Below are 21,440 nucleotides of genomic sequence, written 5' to 3' on the forward strand. Positions count from 1 at the left end.
ACAAGCCATTCAATTTCAAAAAGTGTCTCTCCTGCTGCCACAAGACCCCTTCTCAAGAGGCATATGTGTGTACTGTGTGGGGGCCGCACACCTTGAAGACAATTGCTCTTCTTGCTTCTCTTTTGGGACCAGAGTGCTGTCTGACTGGCACTCAAAGCTTTCCATGAAGGGGCTTCTCCTTGCCTGTGTAGGCGAAGGTAATCCTTCTCTGTCATCTTCCTCCTTCTCCAGCAAGAAGTCTTAAGATAGGATCAAGGGAGAGAAATCAAAAGAAAAATATAGGATAAAGTTTGTGAGAAAAATGGAGGTAAACATAAAGGAAAATAGACTCTAAAATATTCACCTGATGCGACAGGGCTGATAGGCCAAGCTCCGAAGGTGTCGAAGTCTTTGCACCCATCTTTTGTTTTGGAGCCTATTAAGGCTAGATCTCCAACCTCTCCTTTCTCTGGACCAAGGTTACCCACAGAACCAGTTAGTCCTACGCTTTGATCTCTTCTTTCTACAGGAAAGATCATTTTGGAGGATTTCCAGGCCACCTTCGAATGTCCCCTCTTTAAGGTTGGTGCAGTCAACCAGCAGCCTGTCTGAAGCAGACTTGGACAGGATGATGAAATTCCTGAGGAAACAGATGCAGGTTCTCCCTGCACTGACCACTGTTGTGGATTCACAAGCTGCCCCCCCTCCCTTGTGTGATTGTGACTCTTCTTCCAATCCATCAGATCTGGTGACTGTGGATCTAAATATGCACCTAGGATTGCCTGTATCAGATCCAAAAAAACTTCTTTGACTCAATTTCTCTGACTCATTTGACTCTGACTGCTTCAGTTCTTGACATGTTCCTCAGCTCAAGGGTCAGTGCCAGCACTGTGGGGATTGGGATTAACTCCAAAACTTTGGGATCTGTCCCTTCCACTTGAAACTTCAGCTCTTGATAGATTGGCTTCAGCTTTGTCTACAGAACCATGCTAAATTGTTTTTCAAAACATGCCTTTGTCGGTTTCCTTAGAACCTACAGACTGCTTCAGGACTAGTTTTGTCTTTGGCCTTTGAAGCCTTTGAGAGAGTTGTTCCCAGTCCAGAGAGCTGCCAGTACCCTGTTGACTTCTTTGGGTCCTCTGTATTCTCTTCTTGTCACTATGGGACCGCCAGCCCCTCTCAGTCTTGAGACAGTCCATATTGTGGACTCTGTCTACTCTGGAATCTTCCATAGAGCATCCCACTGTGGAAGTATACCTCCAAGAGGCAGAGGAGTTGTAATTGCAATAGTGTTGCCCTCAGATCAGAGGTAGTCTGCAGAATAGAGAGTTTTGGGGCCCTTCTCTGACAGACTCTTTCAGCACTCCTGAAGGGTTTCCTGACTTCTGCACTCTGTAGGCAGTGCAGGGGTGCTAGTTTTGCATCCATTAGCCTCTACAGCCATCACCCAAGATTTGTGGGTACAGAGAGTCATCAAAGTCCACACAATCCCCCCCCCCGTTCAAAAAGACTTCAGACTTTCCACCCCCACAAGGAAGTCTGCAGCCTAAGATATAAAAAAGCTGCTAGACAAGCACGTCTTCCAGGAGGTCTCACCAGACCAGCAAGGATCTGGAGTCTATTCAAGATTCTTATTAGTACCAGAGAAGAACATGGACCTCAGATCCATCTTGGACCTCAGCCAAGATGGGTATGTAAAACAGACAAAGTTTTGGATGGTCACAGTTCAGTGCATTCTGCTGTTATTAAGGAAGGATGACTGAATGTGCTCAATAGACCTCAAAATGGGTACTACCACATCAGGATAGACTGGAACTCCAGAAGGTTCCTCTGTTTTTTTTCTGGGAGCCAATCATTTTCATTTCAGAACTCTGTCCTTTTGACTCATCACAACCTCCCGGGTGTTCTCCAGGTGCATGGAAGTGGTCACAGCTCACCTCAGACTGCAAGGATTCCATGTGGTTCAGTATCTGGATGACTGACTTATGGCTGCTTTCTCCAGGAATCTTTCACTACAAGCCAGGGACTCCTTGCTCCATTTTTGCTCACATCTGGGAATCACAATCAACATGGCAAAATCAAAATTAGCCCCTATCCAACAATGGGGCTCTCATGGATACCACTTTTTAAATAGCCAGATTGCCAGAATTGTGAATTTGGCCCTCAAGCAGCAAGCATTAGCAGTCCTTTCCTTTTAGAAACCCCCACCGTGATGCATATTGTGGCTGCAAGGATCAGTGGGCATTCTCTATCATTCTTTTTCCTCAGGCCAGATTTTACATGAACATATTAGCAGTTCAGTGTTCCATTCAATGCACGTTCTCATTTGCAGATGCCATATTCAGTGGTTGTTAGACTTCTCTCTAGTCTGGTGTTGCAGGCTTTTCAGGACTCCCTCCTCAGGGGTGTGATCTCAATCCAAAAAAAACAATATGATGCTGGTTTGCTCCATCAACAGATATGGGAGGACATGCTCTTATCCATTGTCTCAGGAAGCCATGAGGATTTGGCAGTGGGTGATGTCTTTCCATCACTTTCTGGTAGCAATACACATCTTGGGGAAATCCAGTGTATTAGAGGGCAAGCTGAGCAGGTTCATCCATCTCCCTCATGAGTGGTCTCTCGATCGAGTAACAGCGGATAAAATTTTCAGCCACTGGGGACAACCTTGCTGCAACCTATATGCCACTCCCTCTAACACCAAGTGCAACAGCTATTTTGCCATGATCCCCCTGGAAGAGGGAGTCCCTGAGGGGCACACTTGTCCACAATTGCGACCTAGTCTTTTATATACACATCCTCCAACTCCCCTTATACCAAAGCATCTGCAGAAAGCAATGTGGAGCTAGGCTAAATAGTAATCCTTTATTGCCCCTTTTTGATAGACAGGTGTTTTTTTCCCTATCTTTGATCTCATCTGATGTGCCCACCTTGAGTGCTGGATCCCAGTTTTGTGTGTCACACCTCATCTGGACATAGTAGCCATGCTGCTCCAGTGATGGCCAGGCATTCCAAACTTTCATTGCAAGTTATGCATATGGTGACATTTTCACAGAAACTATCTACTGGGAAAGTGTATACAAGCAAATGGAAGAGATTCCATATAAGGGCATTTAGCATGGATGTAGATCCTTTTTTGGCCTCTCTCTCTGCTGTTTTAGATTTTCTAGTAAGTCTTTTTCATGATAGGGCAAGCTACTCCACCATTAAAGTTCAAATGGCTACCATTTCAAACTTTCACATGGGGGAAAACATGCTCCCATTGCTTCCTTGAAGTTATCCAAAGCATTCCTAAGGGGTACTTTTCTTCTTTGTCCCTCCTTAAGAGGTCCTGTTCCACCTTGGCACATGACCATTCTCCAGGCCTTGACAAGACCCCCCCCTCTGAGCCTACTGTTATAGTCTACTTCAAATACCATTCTTAAAAGACTCTTTTTTTCTGGTGGCTATTACTTATGCTTGAAGAATGTTGGAGCTCCAAGTTCTTTCCTGCAAACTGCCTTACTTGATTTTTTGTAAACATAGGGTATCACTTCAGACTTTGAAGCCACCTTGGAAAGAAAGGTAGAGTTTGTCTCATAGTTTTCTTTCCACAATTTTTCAATGAAGAGGAATACATTTTACATCTAATGGACTTTTATCGACAACTCAGATTCTACTTGCACCGTACCTAAGCTATTAGGAAGGCAAACCAACTTTGTGTCCTTTTCTTTAGTCAAATTTGGAAAAGAAGTGTCAAAAGTGACTCTGTCCAGAAGGCTGTCTGAATGTATTTTGCTTTTATATAAGGAAAAAGGTCTAACATTGCCTGGCAATCCCAAAGCCTGCTCCACCTGGGTGGTTGCAACCTCTATAGCCTAAAGAAAACGTATTGATGATATCTGCACAGTTTGACTGTACAGTACGTGCACAGAGCCTTGTCATGTTAACAGCTGTAGTCTGTATTCCAGTTGTGTATGTGTTTTGTGTTTTGAGTTCCTGATGTATTTTTCTGTACTAGGCAGGCAGACTCTATCTGAGGTATTCTAGTGGTGGAGGAGATCATCGGTAAGGGGAGGAACCTGACCCTTGAATCCAGAGTCTGACTCCTGCTGATGTCTGAGCCGTTCATATCTGATGGCCCATCAGTTGAGGAGGATAGAAGAAGTCAACATGGATCTAGCTAGTGTTATGGTAACTACACAATTTCTGTTCAGTGAGGACTTAGTGGTCTGGTTTGATAGTTTCAGTAAGAGTAAATTGGCTAATTTAGTACAGTAACTGTTAGGTTAATGAGGGACATTATTATTAAAGAACAATCAGGAATAAGAAGTAGTCTGAGTCTTGATTATTTACAGTTGTTTGTCTCACTTGGCACATGTAGTACAGACTGGGGATATAGTTCTCTTAAGTTTGGTTTGTGATGGATGTTGGTAGCTTAAACAGTGTTTAGAATGGTCAGGCTGTGGTCTAGATTTGGTGGGATGATTCCTTTTGTGGTAGAATGTTAGGCTTCTTTAGTAAACCAGACCATGGATAATGTAATGCTCACCTAAATGTTTAGAAAGGGAAAACTGCACTTTATAGCGGCTTTGAAAAGTGAGTCTGTAAACAAAAGAAACGGTAAGGTTACAAGTTTCCTGTACTTGAAGATTTGCTACATCAGGGCTGCCTAATTTGTACATTAACTGCATTGAGGAAACAGAAACTAGACGGGAGAGAGAATGTGAGTTTTACTTTTGTTTTCTTCTCACATTGTCCCTATTCTCTTGAGTTTGTACAGTCTCAACATAGTTGTATTTATAGATCTGTGTATAGGGACTTGCCTACACAGTGGAGGCTGCAACAGGTTTGCTCCCTTCGCAAAAAAGAATTGTTTTATGTGTTTTGGAATCTAGGGAATGTTACTGGTTTTATTCATTTGGTGTCAAGTAAACAGCACACAATTGCTCATGGTGAATCCATTTAGAAATTTAGAGATGAAGTTTATTAATGCAAGTGCTGAAGGTGATAGTGTGGACTCTACAGAGCCTTTCATATTTAAATTGAGAAATCTAAGGAGGAGCCAACTTGATAGTTCCTTCATTGGTTATATTGTCTCCATCAGTCACATTTCAGCATTGTTTTCTGTAAGATCCCACATTCAGCAAGAGCTGCACATCCTTACCAGTGCAGGCCTTAAGCATGTACACCTTTCCAGCTGATTTTGCCTCTTGATTCTCACTGTCATTAGTAAAGTCCTGCTTTTGCCTGCATAGATGCCAACATGCCACCGGTCCTTGTGGTCATCAGATGGATATCCGTGAGTCTCACTGGCTTTGTCTTGGTTGATGGTCATGACCTCAACAGTGGCTGCAGATTTAATGTTGCCACTTGTAGGTGAAGACTGGACATTTTTTTGACTTATCTTGCTTCCAGCAAGGTGCCTGTTGTCAATATCTCTTTGTTTTGTGAGTGTTGGAAGGGTCTTTCATGCTGTAGGTTGGACACTGTCACAAAGTCAAACAATCACATGGTTAAGCCCTTACCCTTCTAGAGATAATTTCATTGGAGTAGGGAGGGAAGCTGGACATTCAGGGGTTCAATTTGTCCGTGGGTAAAGAAAGCATTTAACTCACCACATGTCCGACACTTAGGTGGAAGATGAAGGGTCAGGGAAGTGCTCCCCTGCTGCTGCTATGGGAGATGCATCCTTGAGTTCTTGCACCTTTCAGCCTTACATAGTAGGCTGGAACTCAAGGTTGGCTAACCTGATTCCTGGAGCTAATTGTCTCAGGATTGAGGACTCTCCTTCTAGCATACCACCCTCAGGTCTAATAGGGCCAGTGTGTCCCAGTGGAGGAGGAATTGTCATGTTATCCATTCACATGTTTTGCATCTCAGGGGCTGGCCAGGAAACAGATATTTAACATTTGGTGAAAGCATAGCTTGAGGATGTGGGATTGCTGCCTTAAGGGATTTTGTCGGAAGCCCATGTCTAATCTGACACATTTTCCCAACACACATCACCTTTGATTGGAACATGCTCAGGTGCTGGTTCTTAGTCCTCTGACACATGACACTAGTTAGTTTCATGCCTGCTGACTTCAGATACCACACTTGAGCTGTTTTCTTTGAGCAGTGTAGAAAATTATATACTTGCAAGCTGGCCGTTATGATGATTTGTAAATTCTTGAGGCCCCAGAACTTGGACCGAAGCTCCAGAGGCGGTGGTGTTTTTATATTCATAAAGAATGCGCACACCTCTAGACTGGTAGCCCAACATAACGCATCAGAAATACTTCAAGTGCAGCTAACATTGGGTAAGACAGCAATTCAGGTCGTAGCCTGCTATAGGTCCCCAGCCATGATTCAAGACTCACACTCCATGTTCCTAAGCACCCTGGAGAATATTGGGGTCCAACCTAGCACTCTCATACTGGGCGACTTCAACTACACCTTCATTAACTGGGAAAACTACTCATGTACCAATACAGTTGCTCAACGTTTCCTGGAATTCATTAATTCCAATGCCCTGGACCAGCTTGTTCTTACCCCCACTGGAGGTAGCAACATCCTTGACCTGGTCATTACTAACATGGGTGACCGTTGCTCTATACCAATAGTCAACTCCTCCCTGGTTAGATCCGACCACAAGCTAATCACCTTGGAAATCCACATCCCTACCCCCCCCCACAAAGGTAACCACCATGAAAAACTTCTCCAAAGCTAACTTTGGGCTCCTAAAAATGGAGGTGGCTAACTTCATGGCACCCATGCAGTTGGAGAACAGCTGCATGACCGCCAAATCATACACTAATGCTCTGTACGAACACGTACACAAATGCATGGATCTCGCCATACCCAATAGAACCAAGACACTCTCCTTCAAAGAAAGTAAGCTAATATGGTGGTCCCCTGCCATAAACAAACTCTACAACAGAAGAAGGAAACTGATGTGAAATAAGGTGAAGTCCCAAGACTAGAAAAACTCCATTATCAGCCTCAACAAAAAGTTGGGATTCCTCATCAAATCCTCTAAAGCTAGCTATGAAAACAGAATTGCAGCAGATAGTAAAGACAACCACAAGGCCTTCTATAGTTATGTAAAGAATCTCCATGGCAATACCCAGATTTGCTTGGAGCTGTTGCACAATGGCACCTCCTATACAGAGCTAGCAGATATTGCCAATATACTGGCCGACAAATTCAGTACCAACTTTACACCCCCTCAAGGACCAGTCACAGTACCAGTATATTACCAGGCACCCAGTATTACTGCTGCACAGGTTAGAACAGCACTGTCCAAGGCCAAGAATACAGCTTCTGTGGGACCTGACAATATCCCTGGCTGTGTTCTGCATGAACTACTGAGTGAACTGTCACCTCACCTGTGTGTCCTGTTCAATCACAGCCTCACCTCAGGCTTTGTCCCTACTGAATGGCACACTACTACAGTCATCCCTCTCCACAAAGGAGGAGCGACTACAGACCCTGGGAACTATTGCCCCATTAGCCTGACAAGTCTGATATGCAAAGCTATGGAGCGCATCATCATGGACCTAATAAACAAGGATATAGGGAATCTCCAAGCTCTGGATCCCACACAGTTTAGTTTTGTGAAGAGTAGATCATGCCTGCTCAACCTGGTCGACTTCTTTGAGTCAGTCACCAGTGAAGGCATGGTGGTTCATACAGTCTACCTTGATCTGGCCAAGGCCTTTGATACCATTCCCCACTCAGGAATCATAGAAAAACTCACTAAGCTAGGCATCAACCCCTATATCACTTGATGGGTTGTAAACTGGCTCACAGATAGAACCCACAGTGTGAAAGTAGCGGACTCCAAGTCAGACTGTCGACCAGTCACAAATGGAGTTCCACAGGGTTCGATCGTGGGTCCTCTCCTGTTTGGTATCTACTTCTCTGAAGTCCAGGCCAACACAAATGGACTCTGGCTGACAAAGTTCACAGACAATTGCAAGTTGGGAGCCATAATTAACTCCTCAAGTGACATTGACATCCTACAGAAAGGCCTCACAGAGACCAACAACTGGTGTCAGAACCATGGCCTTAAGCTCAATGCCAAAAAATGTGTCATCATCCCCTTTGGGAAAAATCCAGTTCCCATGATTTACCACATCGATGGTAGTCCCCTGAACACAGAAGGCGTCATAAGAGATCTGGACACACAGGTTGACAGCACCCTCTCTCTTGACCACCACATTGCGACTGTGGTCAGAAAGTCCTTCTATGTGACACATCTCATTACTAAGGGTTTGGCATCCAGGAAGAAAGAGGTCATTGTTTCCCTCTACTCTTCCCTCATTAGGCCAATCATCAAGTACAGTGCCCCATTTGGCATGTACCTCACTAGACACCTGCAACAACTGGAGAGACCACAAAAGTACCTGACAAAGAGGATCCTAGGCCTTAAACTCTTGTCCTATATGGACAGACTCAAAAAAAACTCTCAACTGTTCTCTGTCTCATATCGCCTACTTAGAGGCGAGCTCTGCTTGGCTTACAAAGCCATGTCTGACCCAGCTCTGTTAGAAATGCTACATCTAAAGAAATCCCAAAACCCTCCGCACTACATGCTCCAGAGAGCTCAACCTCATTACCACAATCAACAGAACATGCTGGAGGGACAGGTACATAACCCAGAGTCTACCCATGCTCTGGAATAGACTTCCCATACATGTCAAGCGGACTGGCTCACTGGCCCTCTTCAACAGAAATCTTGATGAGTGGATGGGAAATAGTAAGTTCACCCCGGGGATCACTCCAGTGGCTCTACTCGACAGATGCACTGGGAACTAAGGTCGGGTGGCACAATGCCAGGGTAATCCTATGGGCTAGGCCTTTAAAGGCTCCAGGGCCATTAGCCTAGTACACACCTATGAACCTGTGTTCTGCATCCACCTCCTGAATAAGAGCTCTGCTATGTCAGTCAACACTCTTTACGTAGGTAGTAGCTGTTCTGCTCATAGGAGCTGCAGAGATTGTGCCATGTTTGGAGAAGGGATAGGGAGTTTACTCTTCTCTCCTGTTCCTGGTGAATGGAAAGGCTTTTCTCTGGTCTAGATCTCAGTGATTTCAGCCAGCCTAACTCTTAAATCTTAGTGTAAATGGTTATCCTGCAGGGTCTTGTACCCTTTCTTCCACAGAGTGCCTAGAGCATGTCATTGGACTTGCCAGACTCCTTTTCTCACATCTGCAACTGGGATCCAACCAGGACTTTGCTCTAGTTCACTCTGGATGAGCTTCACCCCTATTAAAAAATATTTATTTATTTAAAGTTTGTTTTCCAGGATAGTCCATTAGGCCGAAGGAGCCCGTTTTCAATGGAGTCCTGGGGAGAAAAGCTCCAAGAAGGTCAAACAAATGAAATAAAGCAAAAATACAGCAAACCAACAAACCATTTGTAGTAGACATAGTAATAGTAGATCTATTAACATCATATTTAAGTGAGAAAACAATATATAAAATGTTTTTACAGAGAAAGCAGAGTATGTACGTATATTTACATGGTCTGCGATAGTGATTTCTGGATTAAAATTCAAAAAAGGAAGTGACAGTGAAAGAAGGCTGGAATAGAGCAATTAAGAGGAATGTGGGTGTAATGTAATAGTAGGAAGTCAGGAGGAATGGTGTAGGAGGATAGGAGGAATGTGGGTGTAATGTAATAGAAGGAAGTCAGGAGGAATGGTGTAGGAGGAGATTAGGTTGGAAGGTATACAGTGAAGGGATGAGATATAAGAATTAGAGAAGAGGGGTAGATGGGGTGTGAGAAAGTAGTGGATAGGGGTTAGGATATGAGGAATAGAGAAGAGAGGTAGATAGGCTATAGACAACTAGAAACTGTGCTCAATTACCAGACTTTTATCTCAAGCTGCTTTTCTTGGTTCTTTGCAGTTGAAAAATTGTCTGCATTCCTTATCTGAATGACTAACTCATTCTAGATTATCTTGGAGACTCCCTGAAGGTATCCCTGTCAGTAATACTATGGGTGTTCTTCGTGTTTCACTGTTGCAGTCATTACATTTTGGTAATCTGCTGGCAGGTTGTCTTCCGTCGGCCTGATTAACAAAGTCTTGAGTCCTGCGTCGGTTGCTGTCCCTTCTTCCATGATGTCAGGTCATCAGGGGTATAAAACATGCAGCTGACGCCATTACATCAGTCTTTCTTGCCGCATGGTGCCCGATGCAGAAGCAGTTTGCAAGTGCCGGTCGGCCGACTGCTGAAATTTTCGTTTTCGAGTTTCAGAACCAAAGTCTTCAACTAAAAGCTAAGTACCCCATTGGGGAAACATTTTCTTGCTCCTTACCGATGTCAGTAAAAGTTAATAATTTTATTACTTGTGGGAAGCAAATACCTCATAAGGATTTTCATTTGTACTGTATTCCTTGCCTAGGCCCTGGCCATGACGTGCCTTGCTGTCAGTTTTGTGCTTTATTTAATCAGCGCACTATCCATCGTCGGTACACTTTTGCTTCTAAATATTTAGGTTATCGGTTTAATTACCCAGAAATGACGTCGATTAGCCATCTGACTACCGGAATACCAAAAAAACTCAAAGAAAAAGACCGAGACAAGCCGCTGAGGTCCAAAACTGCCGACGATGTTTCTCCTAAGCCAGTCGCCAGTTTGCTGGTACTCAGTCAGGTGCTTTCGCAGCTTCTGATACCCACTACTTCTGATTCACAGACCTCTACTGAGACCCATTCGGAGTCCGGTATGCCGCGAGATGCTTCACCTATGGAACCCGCGGATGTCTCTACCTTGGATGGGTCTGGAGCTGCTGTGCAGGCACCGGCTTTTGAGGGTGTATTCAGACCTACAGACTTGCATATTAAACCGACTTCACCTTCAATACTAAGACCTAAATCTCGATCTGTCTAAAAAACCGACGCCCAGGCCACATGTTCAGGCCCCTATGCCTAAAAAACAAATGATCAAAACGACTGAAGATTTAATTACTCTAATGAGGGGTAGTCAAACCCCCCCCCCCTTCTAAGAGGCCTAGGGCTGAACTTGACTATGAATCTTCTGAACAGGACTGTATTTCTTCTGACTCTTCTAATGAACTGGATTTGTCCATACCTACTTATGAGGACTCTGATGCAGAGGATTCGATTCCCTCTGCTTCTCCCCCTCAGGATTTTTCTTTTGGGGAAAGATTACATACCTTAAGGGAGCATTTCTACTGGAAAGTAAGGATTTTTCTGAATCCAAAAAGAGGTTTAGGGATTTCCTTCTTCCTCAGCATAGGCCTTTGGCTATACCTCCTGTACTAGACATTGTTGATGATGTGTTTTCGGAATCCAGTATGGCCCCTGATTCCTTGCCTCCGGCCCCTTGTAAACCCGACAGATACTACAAGGTTCCTGAGTCCCACAACAAATTCCTTTTCAAAAATCCTGTTGTGGACCCTGAAACCATTTCTCAGGGGCCCAAGGGCATTAAGGCTTCTACTGCAAAAAATCCTACCGCTTCTGATAGAGACTCCATGGTGCTGGATAGATGGGGCAGAAAGGTTTATACTTCTGCAACCTTGGCAGTCAGGGCTTTAAATTGTCAATTCCATTATGTTGATTTCTGACTGTGTGGAAAATAAGGATTTACAGGATTTATTGCATTCAGCTGGACAAGTTGGAGAACATACTTTGCAATGTGGTTTTGATTCTTTGGAGGCCTCTTGCAGGGCTGCTGTTACTGGGTCTGTGCTTAGAAGGCATGCTTGGCTTAAGGAGGAATCTCTGCCTGATCATGTTAAAGCAAAACTGTTGGATGCTCCTTTGCAGCAGGACCGACTGTTTGGCAATAAGGCTGAAGAAGTTCTAAAAAAGATGGAAGATAAAGCTAAATCTATGCAAACTGTGAAAGATTTCTTACAAGTACAACCTCCAAGATTTAGTGGGCACTGGCCTACTAAGAACTGTTCCTTTCCAGCTCCTTCCAGAGCCACTCAAGCCAAACCCAGGCATTCCAAAAGCACCAGGTTTCAGTCCCAAGGGACTTCCAGAACTAAGCAATGGGGTGCCTCCACTTCCAAATCTGGAAATAACAAGACACCACCCTATGGTAAACGGTCTCAATGACTTTCCTTTAAAATTACCAAGCACTTACCTATTAGCCGCCCCTTTGGGGGGAAAACTGGCCCTTCATGCAAAAAACTGGCAACTTATAACCCAGGACAAATGGATTTTAAATATAGTGTCCCAGGGATACAGATTTCATTTCCACACGTTGTCAACTCCAAACGGGTGGCCAGACCTGCCCCCAAATCAGTGGGCAGAGGCTCAGAAACACGTACTTTCCCTCCTAAACATGGGGGCTATTCAACTAGTACCAGAAGAGGAAAAGGGACAAGGTTTCTATTCCAGACTTTTCCTGGTACCCAGAAAAGACAAATCATGGCGTCCAGTTATGGACCTGTCTACTCTAAACACCTTTCTGGACATTCCAAAATTCAAGATGCTGACTCTTCACCAGTTACTTCCTATGCTAGGCATGGATGCTTGGTTGGCAACTCTAGATTTAAAAGAGGCTTACCTGCATATCCCAATCAGGGAATCTTGCAGAAGATACCTACGCTTCAAAGCAGGCTACTTGCATTATCAGTTCTCCGCACTGCCCTTTGGCTTGTCCACTGCGCCCAAGGTATTTACAAAGTGCCTGGCTCCAGTAATTGCATTTTGCAGGCAAAGAAATATTCAAATATATCCATACCTGGACGATTGTCTAATTCAGGCAGAAAACCAGGCCATTCTTCTAAAACATGTGGCGTTTTTAAAAAGGGTTTTAACTTGTTAGGGTACACCATAAACAAAAAGAAATCACAACTGGTACCTTCTCAAAAAAATTACATTCCTGGGTGCAAGCTTGAATACAACTGCCCAGATGTCTTTCCTTATGCCAGAAAAGCAAATTCATTTGTTGACTTATTTCAAACAGGTGGCCTCAAAAACCTTGCTATCTGCAAGACAAATACTGCAATCCTTGGGGTTCATGGCCTCCTGCATTCTTCTAATTCCATATGCAAGACTGAGAACTAAAAACACCAAAATCCACTGAAACGCGAACAGACCTCTGTGTCTTGGGAAATCCACACACTGCTTCAATCAAACCAACGATGGCTAGCAGCACAAAATGACGTTTTCTAAACAAACGTATATCTCGGGCAATAACAGTATTGTAAAACCATTTAATAAATCCAAACTCCAAAATGGGTTAAGCGCTTTCACTTGTGTAATTACAAGCTTCATAGAGACAGTTACCAAGGCTATAGATGAGGGAGAGGTGGTCCACACAGCCTACCTAGACCTCGCATAGGCCTTCAACACCATTCCCCACTGAGGTATTATAGACAAGCTCACCAGCCTTGAACATAAACCCCTACGTCACGAGATGGGTTGCCAACTGGCTCATGGACAGAACCCACATGGTAAGAGTTGCAGGAGCTAGGTCTGACTGTAAACTGGTTACACGTGGCATTCCCCAGGGCTCAGTCCTAGGACCCCTCCTGTTCGGCATATACTTCTCAGCGGTACAGGCAAGCACAGGAGGACTATGGTTCACCACGTTCGCAGATGACTGCAAATTAGGGGCTGTAATTGACTCTCCGGCTGACACAGACATCCTTCAAAAGGGTCTCACTGAGACAGATACCTTGTGTCAAAATCATGGTCTCAAGCTAAATGCAAAAAAGTGCATAGTCATTCCCTTTGGAAAAAACAAAGTACCCACAAACTACCACATAGGTGGTAGCCCCCTAAATACGGAAGACGTAGGATCTGGGGACCCAAGTAGATAGTAACCTCTCCTTTGATAATCATATTGCCAAAGTGGTTAGAAAGTCCTTCTATGTGGCCCACCTAATCACAAAAGGGTTTGCATCCAGATCGAAAGAGGTCATTCGGCCCCTCTACGCATCACTCATCAGACCCATCATAGAGTACAATGCCCCATTTGGGATGTACCTTACAAGACACCTGCAACAACTGGAAAGACCACAGACGTTCCTCACCAAGAGGATCACTGGCCTCAAGCAGATGCCCTATGCAGCTCGACTGAAGAAACCCCAGCTGTATACGGTTGCATACCGCCTACTCAGAGGTGATCTCTTCCTGACATACAAGGCCATGTCCATCCCAGAATTGATGGACATGCTCCACCTAAAGAAAACCATATCCCCTCTAGTCGCACACTCCAGGGATCTAAACCTCACCACAACAATAAGTAAGACATGCTGGAGGGATAAATTCCTGTCACAGAGACTTCCCATGCTCTGAAAAAAGATTCCAATCTACATTAGGCAGAGCTCCTCACTAACCATCTTCAAGAGAAACCTTGACGAGTGGATGTTTACTCCAGGGATCACTTCAATGGCTCTGCTGGACAGAGGCACAGGGAACTAATCTAAGGGGCGGCGAAAGCCAACACATTCCGGCTAGGCTTATAAATGCCTTCGGGCAGATAGCCTAGTACCTACCTATGAACCTAAGATATTTGCAGAGGTGTTTTTGTTAAAGTTTAGGAAAGAAAGTTTAGGAAAGTGCATCAGTGTCAGGGACCTCTGATGACACCTTCATTAGACCTACATGAGACTATGGATAGATCAAAGAGAGGTGAAGCTTCCCAGGTACCTGTGAGAGTTCAAGAGGTGACAGTGGAGAAGAAAATGTGATCCTTTAACTGGTTTATTTGGTGGATGAAAAGTTTGTAGTATGAATCACACACACACACACACACACACACACACACACACACACAAGCACACACACACACACACACACACACACACACACACACACACACACACACACACACACACACACACACACACACACACACATTTTGAGATTCATTTTTCACTGCTCATGTAAAGCCAGTTATCTCCTGAAAAGAGAACTTCAGAGATTGCAGGTGCCAGATAAAAATTTATAATAATCATTGGCTAGACACCATTTTTGTAGGTCTTGCAAGACAGATCCTGCATTTATGTTGTATTTAATAAAGATAATTCTTTTGTGCCATCTGCTTTAATTGGGTCTAGTGCTGAGCTTTTTTGTTGAATTCTACTCTTCATCACTCCTTTGCTATCTGCTTTATTAGCCACCCCCCACTCTGTCCTGTGTTAATTTGTGTCTCCTAAACCATTCTGACATATTTGTGTATGTATACTTTTTTCAGGTCCTTTTCCCCGTCTTATGTACTGACCATCAAGCCTTCCCCATTTAAACTTGAGCCATTCGTTTCCCTTTGCTGGGACCCATACTAAGGAGATGGTCCCACATCCCCAGTGGCTAATGTAAGCATCCACATTACCACGGGGATCTCCTACCCCCTTTTACTAATACTAATAGAAATTTTTGTTTATTTCATGAGGATGGTTTCATAACACTAAGACCTTGTAAGATAAAATTGAGAGCTCTCTCCCCCCCTTCCCCTTTCCCCTTTCCCCCCTCCCCTTCCCCCCTTGTTTTTCCCCTTTCAATATACATATGAAATTTTTGGTATTAAATATATAAAATCTGAAAGGAAATCAACAATAATATATTTATTGTACAAAATAATCAAATATTTAATTAGTAAAAATGTACATATATATATGGATACGAAATATGATTAACAACATATATCCATATAGGTTTAATTAATTGTTTCTTGTTGTTTTATTTTGTATACAATGTATATAGCACTATGATGGCTCATATAGAACCATTTAATATCTGTAAAAAAGACATGGATAGAGTGAATATCTGAAAATAATCCATCCTTACACAGATTACTATGGATTTCTCATGTAAAGAAATCTCTATAAAATCTATAAGAAAATATATGCATTATCAAAGACAGAGCCTATATATATATAAAATTGACATGAACTGTTTATTATAGGCTACAAGAGAAATGCTGGTATTTGCCTTTTTTAAAAATGTATATTTGTTAATTTTATAACTACCAACTATAATGCACAGATATATATATATTTTTATACTGCAGAGTTGGTTTGTTAGATTAATTCATATACAGGCTGCTATATATTAAAATGTTGAATTTATATTTGTCACAAACAATACATGTTTCTGTTTGATAATATATTATGTTACTTGACTTTGAAGGTTTTAAAAGAAATGTAACAAAAATTGCTTTTAGGTTACACCCTGTCTTAATTAATTGAATAAGTGAAATATTAACATTATTGGTTAATTAGTTCGTAATTGAATTAATGTATTGTAGATATAATGAATGAGTTTTTGGTAATGTTCATTGAATCTGAAGAAGCGTGCCTTTGTGGATGCACGCAAAAGCGCTTATTCTGTTGTTTTAATAAAGAAATATTCTCCTACGTGGTGGTGACTTCCAGTTTATACTGCACCCATACTAAGGAGATGGTCCCACATCCCCAGTGGCTAATGTAAGCATCCACATTACCACGGGGATCTCCTACCCCCTTTTTGCTGACATGTGTGCTACCACACACACACACACACACACACACACACACACACACACTGTAAAAGGTTGACGTTCACAAGCCCATATCTCCCAGTAATGAGCATTGCTGTCATGCAGGCATGTACATGTAACCACCATGCCTTTCCCAAGGATAGTCATGCATGTATAAGTTGCTAACTCCACCCCCCCCCCCCAGTTCAGCTAACACCTGAGGCACTAATCACATGCAGACTGTCTAGGTTTCAGTCAGAGCTCCATTCCTTCGAGCCACAGAATCAAGCTGTATAAAATGCATTGCATATTAACATAGAAAGGCACTGTCCTCTCATATATGTTCTGTTTACTTGTTCACTGTATTGTGTAGGGTATGTTAACCATCAACTGAGTTATAATGGTTACCTGAATGAGTTATTTTTTTTGTACTCCAACAATGGCATTGTGTAGTTCTTGAGATCAGCTTTTGAAGTTGCTTTGTGCATTCTGTTGTTTTCCCGTTGAACTTGTCAGTTTTGTACTGCTGCTGTTGCTGCCTAATAGCTCAGGTCATAGCTTAAAAGGATCCCCTGGACATGTCCACTTACCCAGCTAACATGGTTTAAATAAATAAATAAACGCATCTTGTTTATATAACATTCAGATATGTAACTATAGTATTCTATGATGTGTGTATATGGTCTGTCTGTCACTCACTCACTCACCTCACACGCACACACACACACACACACACACACACACACACACACACACACACACACACAGACACACACCGTAACATTTCTGTCTGTGTGTGTGTATGTATGTATAATATGTGTATGTATTCACACAAATCTGTTTGTCTCTCTGTCTTTCCTTAAATATTCACAGTGTATGTCCTGATACTACATTCTGAGTTAAATATCGCTGTTAATGTTAGTATAACTTGTAACCTGTATTTTGACCATACCTTTCATCCTCTTAGGTAGAAGAAATCTGGACAAAGCCTAAAATAATGGGGGACAAAGACCCAAAAATAGGGATGGATTTTAAATATTGCTCATATAAACTTAGAAAGTTGCTGGAATAACAGGATTTGTGTTGGCATGCATTTCCTAAGGATAAAGTCTGAAACTCAAATGTGTAGCATTATTTAATGACTTCAGTCCTCAAGTGATTTGTCAGAAAACCAGATATTTTAAGAGGAACCGACCAAAAATATGAGGCAAAAATCTGGGCATTCTGCAAAATTTGGACAGTTGATATCTATGATTGTGATGCTTTTCTCTCTAAACCATAATTTAGTAATAATCTTTGTATTGTTGAGTAACTCAATCAACAGAATTCAAATCAATAGTCTTAGTGTGTTTTGGGTGTTACTGAATGTTGTGCCTCCATATTACTTAATGATTTTTATTCAGCAGTAATATAGTCTCAGAATAATTGGATACATGCTGGGGAAAGCCAAGCTATCCTGAGTGTGGTAACAAGACCAGTCCTCCCCTTCTTGCAGTTGGCAAACAGATGTATGAGTGTAGGCAGTGACAAAAACTACTCTCACAGGTAGCTGGATGGTGGCACCTCTGGATAGCAATCTCTCTTCTATATGGGTCAAAGAATGGGGGAATGAATGGCTCTAGTTTAATTAGAAGTGGCTTGATAGTAAAACAGGTGAGACAGAAAGAAGAAAGTTTATTCAGAATTGTTCAGAAATATTTCTGAGTGCGTTAGATGTTTTTGAAGATTTTTTTTCGTTTATTGTTTGGATACTTTCATGTCAGTTAAACATAATTGTAATATGCAACGTGTTATTGTTTCTACTTGTCTAGGTAAGCAGACCATGGGATTCCCACTGTACACTTACAAGGAACGTTCCGATAACAAACTGTACCGCCTTCAGATGCCGCAGAGCCCCTTGGTACGACCGTATATGTATGATTACTATGACATGGACAGTTATCCTACTGGAACAAATGCAGTGGTTGCTGTGATCTCCTACACAGGTTATGATATGGAAGATGCTATGGTAAGACTTGGAATAGCCTTTCCCAAAGGGCTGTTAACTCATGCTTTTGTCTAAACTAAATGCCCTGTTAAGTTCTTATTTTAAGATACAAGGCTGTTTTTTCTTTATTTTTCCACTCTCGAGTTACTTTTTCATGACAGCCTTGATATGTTCTCTTTGTCCACCTGTGTGTGTGTCAGATAGTGATGGCATTAAGACTGCAGTTGCCATCGGTGTCCCTGATGTATTGTCTTTCATGTAATAATTACTATAGGTACTGTTACTATACAGCATTGAGCTAGTTCACTGGAACGTAAGCCTGTGTTTCTTCCTTCTATCTCATGAAAGACAGCCATGTATTGATCACTTATATTAAATTACTTCAGATGTAGACCTAAAGGTTTATATGTGGGTTTTTATTTTTTTCTTTGTCTTGTCTGCAAAGACAACAGGATTGGCATATACTTTTTGGGCAGGATATGTACTTGGAACTGGAAAACTATTTTCATTGCTTTCATGCCTGTATACCTGTTTGTGGTCAACAATACATTCATTTGGCTTTTTTAATATTTTTTTTTGCAAATTTGTGTCACTTTTCCTCCTCGTTTATAGCTTAGCTTGTCTATGTCCTTCTCGTGGTTGCCCTAACAGCATTTGATTTGTAATGTCCTGTGACTTCTTGTTAATGATATTTCCTAGACATCAGTAGCATATGAAGAGTGTGTCAGCAATGTTAGTAACTGTTATTGATTGCAAAAACTACTCTTTGTGAATAACTTAACTGCAGGAGAGTCTTTTCTCAATTTGCAGTGACCACATCCAGAGCTGATTTTGCTAAGTAAAGGGTTCAGAGTACAAAGAACCTTTGTTTATACAACTGTGTGTAGCTTGTATCTCTTCCTCCCATATGAACTTAAGATTTTTAACCCACAGTGAAATTAATTTTTTTTTAAGTTTAGTGGATTTTGAACCCTGATGTTCTGTCATAGATTACCATGATTTTGTTTTTAAAAACTACAGAAAAACATCAAGTATAATACTTAGTTGTTCTCCTTTAAAGATGATTTATGAAAGGGGCCAAATCCCAGTGCACCCTCCGACATGCTGAGCTGCGCTCCTCACACCAGCCATTACTTGTGCATTCTAACTCTGCGATCTCTTTACTTTGGAGAAGAGAAATAGTACAAGATGCAGTGATGTCATACTTAGTGTAGATGTATGTATGTATGTGTGTCCGTGTGTGTGTGTGTGTGTGTTGGTATGTAATATATATATATATATGTGTGTATATATAGATTCAGATATATATATATATATATATATATATATATATATATATATATATATATATATATATATATATATATACATATATATATATATATATATATATATATATATATATATATATATATATATATATATATATATATATATATATATATATATATATATATATGTATATATATATATATATATATATATATATATATATATATATATATATATATATATATATATATATATATACACACACACACACATACATACAGTGAATATAAAAAGTTTACACACCCTTGTTAAAATTCCAGGTTTTTATGATATGAAAAAATGAGACCACAATAAATAATTTCAAAACTTTTCCCACCTTTAATATGACCTATAACCTGTACAATTTGGTTGAAAAACAAACAAATCTGTTAGGGGAAGAAAATATAAAAAATAAAAAACGTACAATAAGCTGGTTGCATGTGTGCGCACACCCTTAAACTAATACTTGGCTTTGTAAGTCAAGCAGAGATTGTCTCTTAATAGACGATATGAGACCGAGAAAAGCTGGAGTTTTTTGAGTCTGTCTATGTAGGGCATGTGTTTAAGGCCTAGGATCCTCTTTTTGAGGTATTTATGTGGCCTTTCCAGCTGTTGCAGGTGTTTAGTGAGGTATGTGCCAAATGGGGCATTGTATTCGATGATTGGTCTAATGAGGTAAGATTAGAGAGAGATGACCTCTTTCTTCCTGAATGCAAAACCCTTGGTAATGAGATGTGCCACATAGAAGGACTTTCTGACCACAGTGGCAGTGCGGTGGTCGAAGGAGAGGTTGCTGTCAACCTGTGTCCCCAGATCTCTTATATCGCCTTCAGTGTTCAGTGGGCTACCATCAGTGTGGTAATTAGTGGGAACTGAGTTTTTCCAAAGGTCATGACTACGCATTTTTTGGCATTAAGCTTAAGGCCATGGTTTTGACACCAGTCGTTGATCTCAGTGAGGTCTTTCTGCAGGATGTCTACATCACTTGGGGAGTTAATAATGGCTCCCAGCTTGCAGTCGTCTGTGAACTTTGTTAGCCAGAGTCCCTCTGTGTTGGCCTGGACTTCTGAGAAGTAGATGCCAAACAGGAGAAGACCCAGGACCAATCCCTGTGGGACTCCACTCATGACTGGTCGGCAGTCTGACTTGGAGTCTGCTACTTTCACACTGTGGATTTTATCTGAGCACCAATTTGCAACCCACCTAGTGATATAGGGGTTGATGCCTAGTTTGGTGAGTCTGTCAATAATTCCCGAGTGGGGAATGGTATCAAAGGCCTTGGCCAGATCGAGGTAGGCTGTATGAACTGCCTTGCCCTCATCCACAGCTCTGGTGACTGACTCAAAGAAGTCAACCAGGTTGAGTAGGCATGATCTACCCTTCACAAAACCAAATTGCATGGGATCCAGAATTTAGAGATTCCCTATATCCTTGTTAATTAGGTCCATGATGATGCGCTGCATGGCCTTACATATCAGACTCGTCAGACTAATGGAGCGATAATTCTCAGGGTCTGTAGTCGCTCCCCTTTATGGAGAGGGATGACTGTAGCAGTGCACCATTCTGTAGGGACAAAGCCTGAGGTGAGGCTGTGATTGAATGGGGTACACAGGTGTGGTGCCAGTTCACTTTGTAGTTCATGTAGAACACAACCAGGGATATTGTCTGGTCCCATGGAAGCTGTATTCTTGACCTTGGACAATGCAGCTTTAATCTGTGCTGCAGTAATGCTGGGTGCCTAGCATTC

The 21,440-nt window shown here is 42.0% G+C and overlaps 1 protein-coding gene across 1 annotated transcript in view; it reads left to right on the forward strand.

Moving 5' to 3' along the window:
* Nucleotides 1-21,440, forward strand: part of POLR1B (RNA polymerase I subunit B) — a 498,537-nt gene that overhangs the window by 373,331 nt on the left and 103,766 nt on the right. Inside the window, exon 13 of the mRNA XM_044057995.1 lies at nucleotides 18,207-18,403. Coding sequence (XP_043913930.1) covers nucleotides 18,207-18,403 — 197 coding nt within the window. The remainder of the gene's footprint in view (nucleotides 1-18,206; nucleotides 18,404-21,440) is intronic.

This window comes from Protopterus annectens, chromosome 1.part2 (genome assembly GCF_019279795.1).
Source record: "Protopterus annectens isolate FY-2018-M chromosome 1.part2, PAN1.0, whole genome shotgun sequence".
NCBI lineage: Eukaryota > Metazoa > Chordata > Ceratodontiformes > Protopteridae > Protopterus > Protopterus annectens.